The 22,808-nt window shown below is 38.9% G+C and overlaps 3 protein-coding genes across 3 annotated transcripts in view; 2 read left to right on the top strand and 1 right to left on the bottom strand.

The window, feature by feature from the left end:
• LOC117989342 (inositol-tetrakisphosphate 1-kinase-like) overlaps positions 1-22,808 on the top strand; it is a 218,837-nt gene that overhangs the window by 145,979 nt on the left and 50,050 nt on the right. The window lies entirely within an intron of this gene.
• On the bottom strand, positions 1,900-3,865 carry LOC117989770 (uncharacterized). Its single transcript, XM_034977181.2, has 3 exons — positions 3,744-3,865; positions 3,003-3,268; positions 1,900-2,307 (listed from the first exon to the last, which is right to left on the bottom strand). The coding sequence occupies exons 1-3, from the start codon at positions 3,862-3,864 to the stop codon at positions 1,924-1,926; spliced, it is 771 nt and encodes a 256-aa protein (XP_034833072.2). The 5' UTR covers position 3,865; the 3' UTR covers positions 1,900-1,923.
• Positions 5,032-5,610, top strand: LOC117989771 (uncharacterized). Its single transcript, XM_034977182.1, has one exon. The coding sequence runs from the start codon at positions 5,032-5,034 to the stop codon at positions 5,608-5,610; it is 579 nt and encodes a 192-aa protein (XP_034833073.1).

Raw genomic sequence — 22,808 nt, forward strand, 5'->3', positions numbered from 1 at the left:
TTCCCACGGGATTTTTAAAAACCTAATTCCACGCGTACGAAGTCGCGGGCATCAGCTAGTATTGGTATAAGTAAAGTACAGTATGCGGCCGAAAGTAATGTACATCGACCTTTAGAATGACATTTCGGCTTTGTAGAACGTTGTCTCTGTCACTCATAGCTATATAACATTTTGTCGGTCACAACGACAGAGACAGTGCTCTACAAATCTGTTATCTTCTTCTAAAGGTCGATATACATTTGTTAGCTTATTGAAGTTAGTTTAATGAATTACCCGAAAATCCACGAGTTCTCACGGGAATTCAAAACCGTAAACAAAGTCGCGGACAATCAGCTAGTTGTGCTTATGTAAAAATGCTTTTCTTTTTCTATAAATAAGCCTGGCCCATTGTAAGAGCGAGTTGAACGTCCTCGCTTTGCACTTGTATTTTTGTTTCATGCCGAATTTAGGCATTATTACTCGACCGTGTAGCCACATCACTTTCTCCGGCGCGCATTGACAACACGACAAACCTACTTAGCCGCTCGTAATCAACCTCTTTTCTCGGTCAAATTAAAGGGAAATTTAATTTTAAATTATACTTAACTGCTAGTTAAATGTGAGTTGAGCTTTTACGTGAGTTTCTATGACTAGCTCTCTTAGGTGCTAGTAAGTACCCACTGTAACATATCAAGACCATTATCATCAACTGATAGACGTCCACTGCCGGTGTTTACTCCTGGGTGACTGCCGGACAGGTCTCTTGTCTTGCCACGTTCTTGCGCTGTCTGGATCCAGCGGATCCCGGCGACCTATAGTGGGGGGACTGCTAGCGCTGCGCTTTCCCGTGCGAGGTTGCCATCCTAGCACCTTGGGAGTGGGGACCCTAACGTCTATCCGATTTTCGAACTATGGGCCCAAGTCACGTCAGCTTCGCAACCCGTTTAACTATGTCGTTGCTCTAGTTCCTCATTTCTGATTTAATCACGTAGAGAACTGAGAAACTCCAAGCGACTCTCAGTCAATGTCCAGGGCAATGCCCGCTGAGTCAATCTGAGCTTTTTATGAGGCGCATAGTTAGCGACCGTGTCTCGGATCCATATGTCACATCACTGGCAACACGCACTGTTCGAAGTCTTTGGCTTTAATCACTGAGAAATGTCGGACGAGAAGATATCTCAAAGCTTCCTGCTGCCCAGCTGAGTTGAATTCTCTTTATCTGGTCTACCTTCAATGTCGCAATGTTCTACTACTATTAAGTAAGTATTCTCCGGACTCCGGTTCTACCCACACATTAAAAGGTAGAGTCGCATAGTCTACTCTATTATGTTCTACACTATAGGTATAGGTAGAACATGAAATGATAGGGTAGGTTAGGTATATTTTTATCTTAAGACAAGAATGAGGAAAATAAAACTTTAAAAAAGCAGAATTGTATCACTTTATACATGAATACCACGAACTCCGAGCTTTCCTCCGGTAGCGGCTGGCGACTGCGACTTTCTTCGCGACGCGCGACGTTGCGTAACACCACTCACTGCACCCAGCATCGCCCAGGCTTCGATCCATTATCTAATTGTTACATCAGCCATTATACAACGGAACTACCTATGCTATTGACATTCGTTAATACTTAATAGGTAGGAGTCACTTTTGAAACTATCTCTTGATATTGACATAATTTTTTTGGGAGTTCTACAGCGAAACGGAAGGGCGAGCTTAGAAGTAATGGATGACGACTTTCACGGGGGGCGAAATCCTGGATTGAAGGAAATTATTTTTGAAATTGCTATTCTAGCTATAGCTATCCACCGTTAGTCCTTAATGCAATCATAATTAATTTTCAATAGAAGTAAGTAGGTATATTAATGAATACAGATTTCGAACAATTATACTTTTATCATACTTATCTTAGCATAGATTACCTACCTAGTTAGGTACATTTTATTCGTATAAATTACAATCTTTATATTTACGTTCGCAGATTTTGCTTCTAGAATTAATCTCTTCGCTGGTCGGCAGATGTCGATACATAAACGACGCACCGCGCGCTTTCTTGTCTAATCCATCAACTTCACTAAACACAGCCTTTTGCATTTTGCTTACGAAAGGAGTAATCTTGCAAACTAAAAGCCGTATACAACTAGTTTCTTCATCAGATTCCTGGTCTGGTATTAGATCTTCTATATGTTCTGGCAAGGATTCATTTTTAGCCGTAGTAATAAGATCCTGAAGTCTTTGGGAGTTTTTGTTAAGAATCCACGTTGTAAGATCTTCGGAACGGTATTGTCGGTTTGGATTCCTTGGTCCTGCTAGAAATGATGTTATCTGTAAAGATAAAAACACTTATCTTAGGATACCTACTGGCCATAGATCCGATACCGTTAAAACTCTTAGGTTGTCTCTATGAAAATATTCTAAAAAATTAAAAAAATACTTCAATATTGAGCACTAAGCGTTTTAACCAAAATAACGGTGAAGGAAAAAATCGTGAGGATACACCTACGTGTCTGAGAGTTCTCCATAATGTTTTCAAAGTTGTGTGAGGTGTGCCAATCCGCACTTGACCAGCGTGATAGACTTTGGCGAAATCTTTGTCAATCTGAGAAGAGAACTGTACTCAGTAGTGAGCCGGCGATGGGTTGATCATGACGATGAACCAGGTGACCTGATGCTATGCCCCTTATAAATATCTGCAGCATATTATGAGGTACTGCATATAGCATAATTATGACGATAGTTTATTTTCCCTTTGTCGTACTTTGGAAGGAACCACAAGAAGCGGGTTCAACAATTTGTATACCTATGTGCGAGGTAAAAATGAACTGGAGTAACGGGCAGTCATGGAAGTAACTAAGTATTAAGTATACCAGAAACCTAGTACGCTACTAGGACGTACCGGATAGGCACCGATAATTTGTGATCGTAGGACACTGTGGCGTGCTTATAATATAATGTCGTTAATAATAAATTATACTTAGGGCTAACTTGTATCTGAATAAATAAATAAAACTTATAATTACCATCTGAGCAACAAATATGAGAGCATTGACAGCAACAGCGCTAATCTGCCTCGGTTGAAGACCCAATAAACGTACTAAGTGACGCAGTGGAGATATGGAAAGTGGAACCTCATTGATATTGTAATTAGGTCTGCTTTCCTCTGACTCCTCATCACTGTCGGGGGATTTATCGAGGTAACTGTCCGACGACGGTTGTCTTTTCACCGGCAGAGGTTGGAAAGCGCGAACAACGAAATCCGCGACCTTCAAAGCAATCGATTCAGATCCTGAAAGAATTTTTTTTCTTGTAGGTCTACCTGCGAATAATATGTACCTACCTACTTGTATCTAATAATAAAAACCGAATAAATATCGAAATCTTGTTCTCTTGGTCGATTTGTATGCGGAAGGAAATGGGAATCCACCGCATTATTATCTCAAGAAAACTTACTTACCTACGTGATTAATGAAGTCACGCCCCTCACCAATGAGGAATAGGATACATAAATTCAAATGTTTTATTTTTATTTCAAAAAGTCAATTAGGAGCCAAGTTAAATCAATCAGGAGTTATTTATATAGGTAGGTACTTAGTCGTTTGTGAATTGCGATAGTCCCGTCAAAATCGCTACAACCGTTTCGAAGATTAACAGACAGACAGACGTTGTACAAAAATATACAATTAAGTAGGTAGGTACCTAATAAAAAATTTGAAATAATCTAGTTCAGAAATTAGATAAAGGTTTAGTCAGATTTTACTTACCCAAAAATTCCTGAGCGATTTTCATTCCACTATTTATGTGATGCAAAATGCTATCACTTCGGCGATTTTCATTTCCCGTCACGAACTGGAACATTAGAAAGCAAAGTACAAGTGATGCCATCTCGAAGCCGCGGCCGTTATTACAATGAGACGAACTGCGATGGTTGCCTCAATCTTCAGAGCTAGGCTACGCTTCGGTTCTCAATGTAATAGCAGCGCATGCGCAAGCTTTGCAGTAGAGCAGAAAAATTGTCATTGTTTTCTTAGAATACAGGCTGCTCTATAAAATATTAATATAGTTATTTTTGTTAAGAAAAACCAGTATGCCAAGTACAGTTTGAATTATTTTGTTTGGCTTTGTTGATGTAATTTAAAATTAGGCTTCTAAATACTGCTAATAGATGTCCTTACTAGTATCAATAAGTAACATTTTAATTCAAATAAGTAATTTGTCTTACATCGTCGGACCACTAAACTTTATTTTTACCCCCTCCGATGTAAAAAGAGTGGTGTTGTAAGTTTGACTCAATACCTTCAATACCTTTTTATCGATATACTTAGGCAAACTTTTTTTGTCTATAATTTTGCAAGCAAATTTTTTTACCGCAATTTTCAGACAACTTTTTTAAATTATTATTTACTTAGGTGTCAGTAATTTCTACGCACACGGAGAGTTTAATAGTTTTACGCACTGCAAAATTGGCTGCAATTAACAATTTTTTCACAAAATAAATAAATTAATAGGTAGGTAGGTAAGTAGACTCAACTACTCACAAAAATAGCTGCAGGTACAAAACTACAATTTTATCTGTTACATAGAGAACCAACAAATTAATAAACTTGTACCTAGGTAGGTACCTACTTTTGTTTATGGGAGCTTTTCTAAGTTTTCCTGAGATTTTCACCAGGAAAAGTGTTAAAATGAAACACGTTGACGTAAGTAGGTATAGCCGATATTTGCTTATTTTCGTCAGACGAGCTGTGTATAGGTAGGTAGTAGGTAGAGGTATTTTATACCTACAGTTATAGTATAGGCAGCGCATAGTATCTATAATGGGAGACGTAGCCATCAAAGGGTTAATTTGCTTATAGGTCAGTACTCGTAGACATAATATTATGATGTCCTTACATATATGAGAAAAATCCCCAAGCAGCCTCGTTGATTTTACCGCTACTTGACTGTTGCGCTCAGCAGACCACAATAATCTTTCACGCCATCTCTATAATGTTCTCACATAGCATATCCAGTTGTCACTTGAACTTCCCGAATAACCATCCCCGTACAACAATGCTACGTTACCTTGTTATTATTTCGACTCTGTACAAAACAATCAGTGCTGATTTAACTACAGAAGAAGTCCAATATCTTAACGAATTGAGCATAGATAAGCTATTACGATTGAAGAATTCATTGAAAGAATTTGCACCTGAATACGACAATGTGACAGCGAACACCCCGTCTCTTCTCTCAAGATTTGGAGCTCAAGCCATGGCGATTAAAGCCCCAAATGTTAAAAGGACGGACTACGAAGATGCTTTGTTCAAGAAGAGTGGTTACGGCAAAATTAGCAACATTTTCTCCATGTCGGTAACAACATTAGCCTTTTTGGCCTTTGGAGGATATCTATTGTGTCTGATAGTGCACGCGATTAAGTCTAAACAGAATACGGTTGTGACCACCCCTACCCCTACGTTCTTTGTCAACTCTGGTATCAAGAGACCTCAAGCGACTTTCAGTTCGTATGGCCGTCGGAAACGGGGAAAGAGAGAAGTGAATGACATAGATGTCCCTCCAGAAGAATTGTATACTGTGTTGGTGCAGCTTTGTGAAGGTTACGCGAAATGGACCAAGAAAAACGACATGTAAATTTTATCTTTTTTGGGAAATTTTGTTCTCAGAAAAGATAGGTAGTAGTATCAGATCGATTCACGTGCTATGAAAAATAGGTTTTAGGTACCCACTTACCTAATTTAGAATGACTGGGTAGGTAGGTATTATTTATCTAAGTCCCTAAGTAACTAGGTATAAATGAGATGTACCTATATAGAGTAATTACTGTTGTTAGCATTATTGTTTTCAGTTTCAGAGTGTAAGTAATCATTAGAGACAATATATTATATTATAATATGGATCAATTTTATGTGTATGTTGCTGTCAAAAGATTAGGTAAGTACATAGTTAGTTACCTATAAGGTTCCGATTTAATTGAAAGTTATGGTTCCGATTTTTATGTTCTAGAATAAGTTTGGTATTTTTGTTTATTGTATTTTCATTTGAGTCACCTTTGTAATAAAGTATCATTTAAAGATGAACAAAAAAAATTGAAAGTTACCTACTTCAAATTTCCTGGGTGTGGAATGTGGATAATAATAAAAATAACAATATTTTTCGCTAAAAACCCGGCGAAACAGTGTTTATATTAAAGGCAGGAAGCCAGATTGCCCCGCAATATACCTAAATACAATCTGTAAACGTTTTCAAACTGTCAAATAATCACGCTAACACCTAATAATAGCTGTATCTTCGTTTCAAAGATACTACATTGTACTGGGGCCACCACTTGAGATTTGCTCTGGAAACTTTGACGAGGAAAATGTTTTGTATGTGTTAATAAATAAAGTTTGTTTCTGAATAAACATTTTGCGGTTTTATGATGTTTTGGTTTGGCTACGTAGGTACGTGGGTCTGGTAATGAGGCCTTCTGTGGAGGATCCGTCATCGAACAAGATCTACTGTTTACACGCCACGCTTTGTACTTCGTTAAGGCTGCGGCCAGACTGACGGCGGATGCGAGCAGCGGGACGTTGGTTTAGCGTTTGGTTAGCTCTTGATTACATGCCCAACTTCTTTGTAAAGTCACAATATTTTAGTCCAAAACATCATAGTCATAGTCACGAAGTCTGGAGTGTCAGTAGCGTTTCAAATGTGAATACGATCACCTGCCATTTCTTTATTTGGTTAAATTTCTACATAGTACGTAGAATAGAATATATTAATTTTATTTAAGTAAACTTTTACTTTTTTTTTGTCACTGCCGTATCGTTGTCGTGTCGTTGTCTTGTCGTTGTCTAGTCGTTGCCGTGTCGTTATGGTGTCGCTGTCTTGTCGTCGTCTTGTCGTTGTCTTGTTGTTGCCATGTCGTATCTTGTCGTTGCCGTGTCGTAGCATTGTCGTAGCAGTGTCGTAGCCATGTCGTTGCCGTGTCGTTATCGTGTCATTGCCGTATCGTTGTCTAGTCGTTGCCGTGTCGTTAACGTGTCATTGCCGTATCGTTGTCTAGTCGTTGCCGTGTCGTTATCGTGTCATTGCCGTATCGTTGTCTAGTCGTTGTCTTGTCGTTGCCATGTCGTAGCCTTGTCGTTTCCGTGTCTTTGCTGTGTCGTTGCCGTGTCGTTATCTTGTCGTTATCGTGCACATCATCTATTGCGATTGGTAAACAACATTGACACAAGTAAGTAACTGGATGAGTGAGTAGTGACCGACTTTAGAGTTCTGAATGTGACCTCTCCTTCCTGCCTTAGAAAGTCAGTTATCATCACTAATATCTGATGATAACTGTAAAAATCTAAGAATCGAAATCTCGTTCTCTTAGTCGTATCGTTTGCGGATCTGGGAACCTACTGCATAATTATTCCAAGAAATCTCCTACCATGATTAATGGAAAGCGGCCATGACTAAGCATGCTCATTGCTTATGATACAGAGAGAGAGAGATGCATGTGTGAAGTGTGAACCCATAAATCAATGGGAGTTGGGACCCACTCTCTCTCTCTCTCTCAGCTCTCAGGGTGTGTGTACTCAGTACTGTGTATGACCGCGACACCAGCCGCGCCCCTTCGCTACTGTCGCTGTCGCTGCCGCTGCCGCTGCTGTTCGCATCCGCCCTTAACTGGCATAGAATAGCTAAGTCTAAAACATAATATTAATGTCCTAACCGCCTTGCTTACTTTTAAAAATAATTTCGGGTTATGTGTTACACTTACGATATACAAAGAATATTATGTGAAATTGAACATCTGTTAGCAATGAAATCGTTTCAGCGCTATATAGATGTTCTGTTTATAATTCTTTTATGTAAGTATTAGCCTGTAGCCAGGAAAATAAACTGAAAAGAATACCTACCTTTGTAATAAATCCTATTTCTACCGAATTACTTAATATATACCTATAGGAAGGTACACATAATCTAATATTATAAAACTATTAATTGTTGCATTAGGCTAGTAGGGTGCTGGGTACCTGGGGTACCAGCCAGGCCAGGTAATCTCCCCATGTGCCTGAGTGTTTCGAGTACCTTTTGGCACATCCGGGGGGCCGGTGTACCCTGGTAACATGGTTAAAAATTTCTCTTCAAGGGATATTGTTAGCCATGGCTAATTGACCTGGCAGGGAGGAGGTGTTGTCCGCGCTTCCCTCTGAGTTAGGGCCATGGGGCATAGCTCCAGGAGCGGAGGGTGTGGCTGTGATGAGTGGTTGGTGACGAGTGTTTCATCACCAACCACTACCCGATGGCTACCCCACCGGTTTCTCGCCTGTACAGGGTGAGGAAGATGTTGAGAATGGGGAAAATGAAGAGGCAATTGCCCTCCCCGCTAGCCCTCGGGAGGACCTGTGGATAATGAACACGGGGCGGTCCATCACTCACAGTGTGGTCCTCGGGTAGGTTGGCGTGCTGTGCTAGCACACTTCAAATGATGTTTGGGGGCACGTAGTGCCCCATTGGTGGGTTTGCTGCGGCGGACATCCGCTGGCGGAATAACGAGGCGTTGTCGGTCCCTTGTGTTCCGTCGTTAGCTATGAGATGGACTGTGTGGACTGGACAACATAACCGGTGTGCTCCCCCGTGGCCGGTGACGTATCCATGATGGATTTCCCTCACGAGGAAAACTAGGCTAGTGGGTAACTAATTAATATAGGTACCTATATGACGTATCCTCTACGAACTCTCTATTACTCTACTCTACTAACAAAATACATACTTACCTAGTTTGCTACGTAGTACCTACGTCTAATATTGACTTTTAGCAGTTTTCTTTATACCTACTTACCTACATAAAAAACGTATAAAAAGCCTATGTATGCGCTTTCCACGCAATTGATTTTGATTTGTAACATTTGCTTACTGGGAACCATCAGTCTCTGTCTTTACCAAAACAATGTTGAAAAATATACGGGAGTCGGCAAAAAATGTTTATGTCTTCGTAGACACAAACTTATAGAGCTTTTTGTAACTATAGATTACACACTTTCTACGTACCTATCTTAAATTACGAAATAGATAGATAGTTTGAGTATTGTGTAGTTAGAGCATCTGATTCAAAAAAAAATTAGGGTGGCAGGATCTTATTTCGTAGCTACCTACAGGTTACGTGTAGTTAGACTGACGCGCTTGCGTGCGTGTCCATCGATTTTTATTTTTTACTAACTGCCCCGGCGAACTTCGTACCGCCTAACAGTCGATTCTTTTTCAGGATTTTTTTAAATTTTTCTCTCCGTAAAAACCATCCTCGTCCTTCAAGGAATAAGTATTATAAATGCTGTCACAGTTTTACGATATCGGTATGTCTAGTGGGTGCCACATTGTTTTTCATTACTTTCACATATATATTGGTGCAAGAATCATTGAAATCGGTCCACGCGTTTAGTCTATATAGAACGCCACAAAGAAACCAACAAACATTATATAGACTGACTAGCTTATGCTCGCGACTTTATCCGCGTGAACTACACACAAAATTAATGTCAAACCCCTATTTTACCCTCTTAGATGTTGAATTTTCAAAAAGTCTTAGCGAATGTGTACGTCAATAGCTATCTGAGCCCAATCCGTCCGGTAGATAGTTTGAACTGCGCGTTGATAAATCAGTTAGTCAGTCAGGGAGTCAGTCACCTGATCCTTTCCTAGTTTCCAGTTCCTTTTATATAAGTACTAGCTGATGCCCGCGACTTCGTCCGCGTGGAATTAGGTTTTTAAAAATGATTTTCCGGGATAAAAAATAGCCTATATGTCACTCTCCAGGTCTTTATCTATACCCATGCAAAAATCACGTCAATCCGTGGCACCGTTATGACGTGATTGAAGGACAAACGAACAAACCAACAAACAAACACACTTTCGCATTTATAATAAGGGAACTGATTGATTAGAAGAAGATGATGAAATGAACGAACTACTCTTTGAATTGCACAGTCGGGTATGGTAACAACTAACACCGCATTGATCGAAGTTGAATGAATGAACAATGAAATCAAGAAACATGTTAATAACAAATTTATGAGACTATAGCGTTTAAATTCGCTTAATATGGCGCGAGGCATCAAGCCAGGGCCCCCGGGTCAAACGCTCAAGACAAACGGTCTCTAAACTAAATTGAATGCGGACGAAATCGCTCGTAAAAGAAGTCAACGCGTCGTTACGAAGATCGATTCAAGATGGTATGGCTGCAGATAGGCATGTAAAAATAAATGATAGGTACCTATTTCACTTAATAACGTTGATAGCTGAGTGGTTAAGAGTTGGTCTTCTATTCGGGAGGTCGGGGGCTCGATCCCGGGCAAACGATTTTCATTCTAAGAGGAGACCAGCGCTCAGTAATGGGCGGTGGCGATGGGTTGATCATGATGATGATATACTTAATATCCGTTTTTCTTTAGAGTTTAGACAATTATTCAGTTAGTAAGTATACCTATTGAGTAGTGGCACATTTCTTTAAGAAGAAACCTAAGGGTTTCCGTACCCAACGGGTATAACGGAACATTTATTGTCTACCAACTACCAACGAGATCAGTGAAAATGTTTGAAATTGTGATTGTTATGAAGAATTTTCCTGAAATAATATTAATCGTGAGTTACTAAGAGTAATGACACGGCTAGCTGTTGTCCGTACGTGCGTATGCCCACTTACATTTTACATTAAGTAACTAACAATAAATATCTCAAGCTACAAAATACATCGCGCACTCTGTTGACAAATCCCGCAATAAAATATAAGCATTTACAATAAAATTAATTATTATTTACACGGCACAGCCGACCCGAGATATCAGGACAGTGTTTTGTGGACATGCCGATAACTAAATCGCGAAGTTTTATATTTTTTAGGCTATTTCATAATGAGTTAAAAGTTAAAACAATTTACGCGATACAACTTTAGAAAAAATTCTATCTAATTATAATCTAATTAAAAGTTATCTTCAAATGCCTTCTATTTCATGTCACCTTTTTCCTTTTGTACTTACCTACGTATTACATACGCAAATAATTTTCTGATTGAAATGATTTGTGTAATACAGAGAGAGCCAGCGTGTGCCATAATTTCGTTATTTTATAAAAGCTGAAAGTTTATCTGCGTATTGTCCCCAGAACAGGGAGGACCACAGATGAGTGAATAATCTGTGGGGAGGACCGATCAACGACTAGCGATCAGTTGCCAGACACGGTAAGTTGTCTATTCTTACTTTTCGAGTAAGAGTTTACCTCGATCATAATTCATATTATTAGGTATATCGTCGAATCGGGTGCTTTTTTCGAGGGCCAATATTATAATGTTTTTCCATCATTCTTATCCACGCTAGTCTCCTTAGGTCCACCATGCTGGAGGTCCGGGGACCCCGCGGCGCCCTGCTTTATCGCACGCTGCGCGCGCGCCGGACACCTCGCACCCCCCACGCCTCAGCTGCTGTGACCAGGCTAGTGACGGAGTGTCCCGGATTTTCTCTTTTTTCTTGACAGTACTCTTGTAGTAACTTATAATTTCATAGTAAGCTTAGCTGATAAATGGTTGTTTCGAATCGTTATTCATTCATTATCAGGTACCTACCTAAAATACTTATCTACACCATAGGAATTATTTTATTTATTATGAGTTTTGCGATGGTGAACGACGGTAATACCTACTTGCGCATAATTTATCAACAAAAAATTGCATGGAAAGAACATTAATACTTACTAGCTGATGCCCGCGACTTCGTCAGCGTGGAATTAGGTTTTTAAAAACCCCGTGGGAACTCTTTGATTATTCGGGATAAAAAGTAGCCTATGTCATTCTCCAGGTCTTTATATATACCCATACAAAAAATCACGGCAATCCGTTGCACCGTTGCGACGTGATTGAAGGACAAACCAACAAACCAATAAACCAACAAACCAACAAACAAATACACTTTCGCATTTATAATAAGAGTACCTACTGATTTTAAATTAGAAATGAACACATCTCAAGTGTTTTTTTTTGTGTTGTCATTTCAGGTGCATAGGTTAATTATCTAATTATTATTTCAGTAGTAGGTATACATTATATTTATTACAAGTAGGTACCTACTTAGTCGATTACGGTTTAGTAGCAAAAACACTTAACTGTGGACATAAAATTAATGTCCTAGAATATGTGGTTTTATATTTGGTTACTCTAGCGCTTAACCAGGATAACCATAGTCTATTAAAATACTTATTTAGTATTTTATTACTTATCACTCTAATGCAGTACGTACTACTTTCATAGATAGATAGTAGAGATTATATTATATACCTACTATGCAATAAAACATTATAATAAAAGAAATTCCCACAGATTAACTTAATAATCGATTTTGTAATAGTTTTGATTAGTTTAAAATGTCCGTGCCTATGTAGCTAATAAGTAGGTTCAATGACATACAGAGTACAGACACTTTTCGGTACTTTCATACTTATCTAAAGAACAGCTGCAACCACCTGCGTCTGCAGCGGTTCTAGTGAGCTAGTGTAATACCGAAACTTCGGCTTTTGCTTCGGAACCTTCGGCCGAAATATTAGGCCGGTGTTTTGGCCGTTTTGGCTTCGGCCGAAATTTGTGGCGATAGCCGATTAATCGGCTCCGGCTTCGGCCAGAAAAGGACTTTCGGTTGGACACTAATAGGACCCTAGTTCTAGTAGGTAGATAGATGATCAGGCAGCAGGCTACTACCAGGGTTCAGGCGCATTGGGCGCACATTGTTTTTGTAGTTACTCCCTAGTTAGTACCTCACTGAAGATCTTGATCACCCTCATGTTGCTTCGCCATCTTATGACGTCCTTCTTTGCCATACATAATAAAAAAATTATGCACAGCATCGTAGAAGTTATTCAGTGTACTTTTCCATGAGTTGGTTTTACTACTTATGTAATACGCGACAGGTCGAGATAGCAATCGGGGTATGAGGCGGGGGGACACCCCGCCCAACTGCACGTCTGACGTCACGTCCGCGTGTGTGTACGGGTGTGCGGGGCGTCCCCACCCCGATTACCATCTCGACCTGTCGCGAACTACACCAATTCTGAAAATATATAAATATGAAAAAAACTTCAAGTTTTTAAGCGTTACATCTCTGAATACCGATATCTCAATAAGTTTGTTATTTTATCTAAACTACATCCCAGGGCTACATAGCTACTTTTGTCCCGGAAAATCAAAGAGTTCCCACGTGATTTTTCAAAAACCGAAACTTACGCAGAGGTATCACGGATATCAGTACCCTTATTATAAATGTAAAATCACGTCGCAACGGTGCAACGGATTGACGTGATGTTTTGCATGGGTATAGATAAAGACCTGGAGAGTGACATAGGCTACTTTTTGTCCCGGAAAATCAAAGACTTCCCACGGACGAAGTCGCGAGCATCAGCTAGTCATCAATATTGTACAAGTCTCCATATTTGTGCAAGGATACACACCTTAGCGTAGTTTACGGCCATCCCGCGGCAATCATAATTCGTCTCCGGCCTCCGCGGCTCTCAGGCGTCTCTCCCGACTTTTATTGTGATTTACACGCGCAAAATCCTTTGCACGCTTTTTTGCACAACTTACGACTAGCCAGCGATTACGGATCTTGTTGGACATAACGGTTCCTAACCCTTTATTATTGTCTAGGAGTACCTAGGTCTGTACCTAACTACCTACCTACTTAAATCTGATTGAGTAATTGCTTTTTACTCGACAACGGCAAAGCCAAAAGGAAGGATTATGATTTTAGCAGTCTATGTATTTATGTACCCATGTATGTTAGTTTTTATGAATGCTCCCCCGTAAAGATAGTAAGTATAAAATAGTACACCAAGCGATAGAAAAACAATCAATACTAACTTAGTATTGATAATACTAGTACTAAGTAATATTATAAATGTGAAAGTGTGTTTGTTTGTCTTTCTTCACGCCCAAGCCACCTCCTTTTTGGAAGTTGGTTAAAAAAATGATGAATTTTCCCTTCTTTCATTCAAATACTATTAACACCTACTTAGAAAAAATATTTTTATAGGTAGGTACCTACCTTAAAATTAGGCCTAAGTAAGTTAATTTTTAGTGGAGATAGATCTATATGGGTTCCACGTCCAGTTGAATCTAAGTAGTAAGGAATTCTCTTCAACTGACTATTCAACTAACAGGAGAGCTTTCATTAAAATAGAAATAAGGTACTTGATACAAATAAGGCCTATGCTCGAAAAAGGCCTACTCTCCCGAAAACCCGGTTAAATAAATGTAACATAAAAGATTCTTCACGCACATACACACTACGGCCCTATGATTAGGTACGAACTGCTCAGGCGGCCCTGCGCCTATTCCCTGAGCTTGTTGCGCCGCCTTCTTTGTGGAACTTAGGTGTTTCGCGGCGCACTATAAAATTTTCGTAATAACAAGGCAAGTTATTATGTTTTATATTGACATTTTATATAAACTAATAAGTAGTTATAGTACCTTAGCCATTATATTAGATAATTATTGCTTTCATTTTCATAATTTGAATAATGGAACGAATTATGGAACTTTATATTTTATCTGATACGGTACCAAATAAGGCCCAAGGCCTTAAATGTAACCCTAGGCCTTAATATAAATCCCGCATTTTAATACGCATTTTGATGTCTAGCTCTCAAAATACTACGAATAACTAAATCTAGAAAGGCTCCTAAACGTGTTACTTGGTCGGAAGAAAGCTTAGCAGCGTGCAGCGACAGTTTAGTGCCTTGTATACAGGAGTGCAATTTAATAAGGCCTATATTTTTTATAGTTTATTCATATTATTGTTAATATGAGAGCTTAAGTCTGACAAGCCATCTGTGTTTATAAATGTTTAATTACTGTAATAAAAAGCTTAGTTATCAAAATATAAAAGGTATATAAAAGCTGTGAAATAGTTATTTTTTAAATAAATAGATTTTTAACAAGATTTTATGACTTTAAAGTTTACAGGCCTTATTTGGTAGATGTAACTTATTATGGCCACTAGCTAAGGTTTTTGTATTGTTGATTTTGCCTTCATTTTATTAGATTATATATATATAGATTATATAGATATTTTTAATGTTTTTCTCCATTAATTTGATATTAATAAACATCTAATAATAATTTATTGAAGTTTTTTTGATACACAACTATATTTATTTTGTAATCAACGATTTAAATAAGGTAGGCCTTATTTGTATCAGTTACCTTACTTAGAAAGATTTTTATTCAAAAAAACCTTTAGCAGTGCTTGTCGATCGTCAAAATAATCTAACACTCTGGTTCGGAATGCCTTTTTTACTGAGAAGAACCAGCAAGAAACTCGATGGTTGCTGTATCCAATTTCCTTTAAAAGCCTACTAATTTTAATCAAATAAATAAAAATCACTCAGATTTGAGAAGATAATATGCTCATTATAATCTAATATGGCTAGGTATATCAATGAGATATTAGATAATTAAACGACGCTCCAAAAATTCCCAGCTATAAAAAAGACCATAAAAATCTATACCCGTAATAGCGTATTGGAAGATAATGACTATAAATCATAACGTTATTGATTGAAATAAATGCCATTTACACATTAAATATTTCTAATAAAAGAACCACTAAAAACGTTTAATATTGGGCTAATTCAATATTAAATTTCATATAGAAACATTAAGGTGGAGTTCCGAACCTCCGAGTTTAGGGTCTACTACGATATTTAAGTCGATAGACCCCAAGTAGAGGTAACTCGTGTTACAGTTGGAACAGAATGAACAAGACATTTATTTATTTTGGACGTGTTTTGAACTGGAAAACACGGAATGGTGCCAGACCCTTCTGTCACCAGATAAGGCACCACAACCTCAGTGAATATCTCGTATTTTTTAGCGCTAAATGGCCCCAGCGCGCGTCTCCACGGCAAATAGAACAGGAATGTAACTTTCAATAAAAGAGGCATACAAGCTTACCAGTTTCAGCTACTTTTGCGACCCCGGTCTTGATGCTGTCTCCTTGATATGACACGGGGCCAGTGTGTCAACGCACATATTAGGGCCCGTCCCCGATTTTACTAACGTGGCGTCAAATCTTTTTAGAGCGTATATATACCTACTGGTAGAATATCGTGGCTAGTTGCAAAGACACTAATGCGGACTCACTGTAACCAAAGGGGATTCGCACGGAACTGTACCCTAATAGATACGATTATGCAAATATTATTAGTTCTTAATAAACAGTTTAAGCATTTGATGGGCGCGCCACACGAGACGAACATAATTACAATAAATATACAACACCACTATAGAATCGATCAAGTTCCATATAATAATACTTATACCTACTTGGTTGTTGTAATTTATTGTAACTAATAAACATGATGTACGGTTATCGGCGAGTTCCTTTATTTTTTATTGTTGTGTTGTGTACGGACAGATAATATTAGCTGTTACGGGATCCGTGGTGGTTGCCACGATGCTGTTATTTATGGCGTTTATTGGATTCGAGCTTTTTCCTGAGGCGACATACTCTGTACGGATGATCGGACGAGGTGCCTATTGTGAGATCATTCGATATTTCACTCCTCCAATGGCATGCACCAAAAATATAGCTGAAATAAACACACAATGAGACTAAAATTAAGTTAACATGAGTCGTGTCTTTTGAGGGCGCTCAACCACGCCCCGTAGCTATAAACGAAGTTTGATTCTCAGCAATCAAACTCAGCGTAATTTTGTACTTAAGTTGTACGTGTAGCTCTAAAACTAATATCTATGCCTGTAGTTTTTTGGATTTCCATATTTATTAGTTTCTAGAACATGTCTAGAAGGAAATTTCTATTTATATTTAAGTAGCACGAATATGAAATAGGCACAGTTTTACGATCTCAATTTTAATTATAGTCAGTGGGTTATTTCTTGTAAGAAGCCCTTTTTTCTTCTCTCGGCTTTTTCGTAAGCCCTTGTGAAACTAAAAGCCGAGTGCTTTCCCAGAGCTTTAGGTAGGTACTTTAGCTGTACATCACTATGAAACTTTCCATGATATTTACGGTGATCCTGTCCGTCTAATCACTTTGGGAAATAGCTTACAAAAGGTACTCTACCGATAATTCATTCTCGATGTGAGAGGTAACTTTTGGAAAGTTTTGAATTTATCGTGCGATCGACATAATATCGAACGGTGTTACAGAATAATCCCTAATTCAGAGAGACTCCAGCCTCGATCGGCAGACTTATGAGGATAATTCACGTCAACAATACACTTTATTAACAGTTAGTTATGCGCCGTTTGATGATATCGCGTCTACAATTAAATATTAATATGTGTTCGAGAGGTCGTAGGCGTCCGAAAAGATTTATTGGGATGCTTAGCGGCTCGAATGCTGTTTAGTAACAATGTTTTAAGTTAAAGGTGAGAAATGTGATTAATGCTCAGTGTTGGCTGTTTGTTGTTATCATTTAGTTCCGTGTTGAGACTTCAGATGTAGACTTATTGCATTTTATTTGCGAGCGCAAGCTGGGATAAATATCGAGGTCACAGATTATTATGTCGAGGTTCTTAAGTATGATGAAGTGATCTCTATTTCAATAGGTAGGTGGTACGATATTTTTACTGGGTAACAATTTGCATAATATAGAAATAAGATTCTGAGAAAAAAAATCTTTTGTTTTTTTCTAATGCAGTTTTAGGTAAGTGGGTAGGTACCTACCTACTACCGCATGAGCAATTGCTTTTTGAAATGAAGCTTTTTATTGAAGCGTTGTTTCAGATGGAGACGATTAAATGGCAAAAACGAGTAGGTACGACAAATAGTGCAACGAGCGCGGTTTGAACCATCGACCTTTCAGTTTTCAGTCCACTCCTTTACCCGTTGAGCTATTGAGGCATGTAGTATTGAGAATTGTAATTATTTATTGCGGGTATGCCATGGCAACTAACTCTAAAGGCTTTTTCAGCCCTCGGGAGCGCGTGTCTCAAACGTCCGAACGAAAGCATTTGAATTTTGAGCTTTTTACCGTGAAGAAGATGGCTGTGGATACTAAAGAGGCTGCATGCCCAGGCGGTAATAATGTTATGTGGTTTGCGCCCAGTCGACCATGATGCCTGCCATCACAAGTAGGACATTCAGTTCTGTAAAGTACCCACGAGAACCATTCCACCCATAGTCGTATTATTTTTTGACGAACTACCTACATTTTACTTAATAGGTTTTATATTTTAATTCAACCATTTATTAGTATGTCTATAATACAGAATACCTCCCTTAGATACTTATTTATGGATAGAGTAGGTAAACCAATCTGAGATTTTCCGTTTAATCATAAATTAGTATCGAATATCGATATTTTATTTAAATTTATGCACAAAATTAACATTCAGGTGGGTACCTACCAATTCTTTCGAAATAGATGCAATCCAGGTTTCCATAGCTGCTTGCCCTCAATAATTGGTTCCGTAGCCAGTGACCCGTTTTACCAGTTCCCGTCACCCAAGTGCGAGATTCGATCTCAAATTATTCAACCGGGTACAAAATAACAAACGATAATGACATCGATTAGTAACAATTTAAACGCCAATAAAGCACGATACCGCAACATCTTGAATATTAATACGAAAAACATCTTCAGACCTGCCAACTTCTAACACAAAATTAGAACGAAAATTGACTTTTTCGTATGTTGGTCCTCTGTCGTTAAGTTGGGTTGCTCTGTAGTAATCTTACTTTTCGTCCTTCGAGCTAGAAAGCCAAGACCAGCGTTGTGATTCGCTAATTCAGTTTCTAACACTGAATGATAGCCGCCGAGCCCATTCTTTAATCCGTTGAAGGTTTTCTACGAGAAAATATTTTAATATCACCCAGTGAAGCAGCAATGAGAACCAACCAACCTCAGTGGCTATCATTTAGTTTTAGTCACTGAGTTAGCGAATCGCCTATAGGTATATAGTTGGGTTGTAGGACCAAACTAAAAATCGCGTACCTAACTAGAAACGTGTGATTTCTATCAAGTTGACGACCTCCGTAGCGCAGTCGTAAGCACTGTGGTCTTAATAGTGGGCGGTCTCGGTTTCGATTCCTGGCAGCGGCTTGGAATTTCATAATTTCTAAAATTTCTGGTCTGGTCTGGTGGGAAGCTTTGGCCGTGGCTAGTTACCACTCGTGCCGCCAAGCGATTTAGCGTTCCGGTACGATGCCGTGTAGAAACCAAATGGGCATAGGTTTAGTAAAAACTGCTATACCACTTCCAGGTTAGCCCGCTTTCATGGTAAGGTTGTAGTCAAGGGCTAACTTGCAGAGCTGAATAAAATAAATAAAAAGTTACCATATGTCAGCCCGACTGAATCGTCGCGTCGATGAGTACCTATCACGTCATATTGTTATGAGATGTAGGGAAATGGTAGAGTTGTATAAGTACCTACTTGATGACTCTATTGCGCAGGTAGGCTAAATTGTCTATACCCGTCTAAAGAAAACTTTTAAAAAATCCGCAAAAGGTTAATTAGGTACTTAGCGGTCTGTGGAACATCCGATTTAAATCCGGGCTCGACAAACGAAATGCGGGAACGGGGGGAAATGCGGGAACGGGGGCAGACGGATGAATTTTCAATTTTACGACTCATTATTTGCTTGTTGGTTGATGTTGGTATTGGTAGCTGACGTGTTGGCGCATCTATAGATGCTGTAAAATGCATATTGAGAAAGCGTGCGTGTATGAGAAAAAAACTCCATAAATATGTAGAATGAACGAAAAAAGTCAATTGATTGCCTCCTCCCGTACGTAAACATGTCGGTGTGCGCTCTCGTAAACTGTAAGGGGATATTTTTAACGGCGTCGATATTTAATATTTATGGCGACACAGACATCCAATATGAGCCAACGATTTATATACGTAATCGCCGTGGGTACCGATACCTACTAATTGATAATGCCTTTTATTAAATTTTATTCAAAAGGGTTTTGTTTCCTTTCCCCTTTTGGAATATTTTACGTCTATAAACCAATCTACCTACCTATATGTAGATTTGTCTTGATTTTACGTTTGGCTTTTGTTAATCTTCAATAGTCTTTATGGATTAAAAAACATGTCCACCCCGGGATGCAAGCTAAATCTGTAGGTACCAAATTTCATCAAATCGGTTAAACGCATGGGCCGTGAATACGTAACAAACAGACAGACGCATTCTCGTAACTTAGTATGAAGTAAGTAATTCCTGTGTTATGTATTTATCTCACTTGTCTGCCAACTATACCTAGCTACAAATTATGATGTAATTCTACAATACAACATGTTCGGAGTGCGAGCTTCAGTCACGCACTTGCAAGTTGCAGTTGCCTGTTCAATGATTTAAAACGTAGAAACGGTTGTTTATAGTATATAGGGATCCTATAAATGTTACTATGTAATTAGTATACAATACTTTTTACACTGAAGGTTTTACCACCGCGAAATGATAATGTTCTAAAAGCGGTGATAGCAGTGGTTAAGAAGTCGGACCCCTAATCGGGAGGTCCGGGGTTCCGATCCTGGACGCTTGGCGCACCTCTAACCTTTCGGAGTCATGTCATCATCATCATCATCATCAACCGATAGACGTTCACTGCTGGACATAGATCTCTTGTATAGGGACTTCCACACGCCACGGTTTTGCGCCGCCTTGCACCTTGAGACGCCAACGTCTATCGGTTTTACGAACTATATGTATGCGGCATACATAGTACGTAAAACCGATAGCTCAACGGGTTGTGAAGCTGAAGTGGCAATGGGCATACAGTATGCCCATTGCCACTTCAGCTTCGCAACCCGTTGAGCTATGTCGGTTTGGTACTCTAGTTCTCCTACGGATCTCCTCATTTCTGATTTGATCATTTTGAGAATCTCCAAGTATAAGTAACTCTCTCCATCGCCTGCTGAGGGACTCTGAGCTTTCTTATGAGTCATATTGTGGTTATAAGCAATATCACTTGCTTTCTATGAAGGAATCTTGAGGAAGGATCTTGCGGAAAGAAACTCGCACGCCTGAGATTCTCCTGTTCTTCAAGGTGTGTGAAATTTGTCAACTTGGCTAGCGTGACACCATGGCCAAACCCTTCTCATTCTGAGAGATCTCTCAGCAGTGAGCCGGCGATGGGTTGATCATGATGATGATGATGATGATTCTATGATGAACTTTGCGGAACTTTATAGAATTACGTAACTTTACTCATTGCGCTGTCCATCAAACTATTTAAGGACTCGTATTAAAAGAGAAACAATAAATAAAACCATGTGAGAGAATGATCTACGGCCAACGCTCCCGACTCCCGATGAAGCAAAGGATGTTATTCTGTTTGTTGGTTTAGCTACTTATTTCCATTCCGATGGCCTAATTGTGGTGTGGCGTATCTCGGTAGGACGTTAACATTGACTTTATAGTCATACAAGCTGTGTCTTTAATTTAGGCTGAGCATAAACGTCAGACAAACTTGTCTTTGCCTATATGTTTTCCGAGTGATAAAAAAGTTATACATGCCATAGGTCTAAGTAATTTTACCTACATACCTGTACACAAAAGATGTGTCAAAACTCATAATGCTTAGCAATAGTGTATGAATGTATAATAGGTAGATACCTACCTACTATGGCAATGATGATGAAGACATCCGGTGGCGAAGTGGTTAAGGGTTTGATCTTGGGCACGCACCTGTACCTACCTTTTCGAAATATCACGGTGAAGGAAACATCGTGAGCAAACCTGTATGCCTGAGACTCCTGAGAGTTCTCAGAGGTGTGTGAAGTCTGCCAATCCGCACAAGGCCAGCATGGCAGACTACTTCTCATTCTGAGAGGAGACCCGTACTTAGTGGGCCGGCGATACATTGATCATGACGTCACGAAGAACTTCAAGTTAGTGTATGTGGCCGGCTTTATAATAAATCTTGTCAAATCGTGATTTCCGGAAAGCTGTTGGAATCAAAACAGCGAAGCGGTCGTTCGATGCACCCGTTTGTCGAATTTATTGTGACCGCGATAAATTCTTTTAATTTGTCAGTTATGGCGGGAATCTTTCTTTGGAACTTTTATTGTCCGTTTAAAAGAAATAAAAATTCTAAAGCTTTTTGAGTCATAGCGATTTACAATTATTTAAGCAAATACTTAATTAGGTATAAGCAGATGCGATTTTCATTAGGTATTGTTGGGATATTTAGAATTTATAGGAAAAATATCAGTAAAAAGAAAAACTTGGACGTCCTGTTTGAGATATATATTTGAAGTGAGTTAATAAGTCATCGAACGTAAAACAAAGGATTTTAGAAAAAATAAAAATAAGAATATATTTAAATATAAACAATTTAGTTTACAGCCAGTTCCAACAGGTATGAATACCATTACTTACTTATTTAGAACTGGAACTGTAGAATTATTTTGATTATGACGTGCCTACTTACTACATTAATTATTGTTTTCGTGATTCCATGTTTATTTTTACCATCGAGGAGATTTTTACTAAGTAGGTAGGTATAAGTTAGGTACTTAGGTAGTTTGTTTTGAACGAAAGCCGGATTGCGTTGAGATTTTCAGGTTACAGAATATTACAATATTGCCAGTGGAAAGTAAGTAATAATTATAGATTACCATGGTCCATGGCTATAACTCAACGGGTCGCTGATAGCTCACACGTGTGGGGCTGGGATGTGATACATTTTGTGGCAAATCTTTTGATCCGGTCGCCTGTCAGTTTATGGTGGGATCAAGTAGTTAGTAAGAGAGATAGCTCTGATACCTATTTCTTAAAGATCGGAGCATCTACAGCTACACCTATCTAGGTATACTGTGCGACAGAAAATTGTACATCGACCTTTAGAA

This window comes from Maniola hyperantus, chromosome 16 (genome assembly GCF_902806685.2).
Source record: "Maniola hyperantus chromosome 16, iAphHyp1.2, whole genome shotgun sequence".
NCBI lineage: Eukaryota > Metazoa > Arthropoda > Insecta > Lepidoptera > Nymphalidae > Maniola > Maniola hyperantus.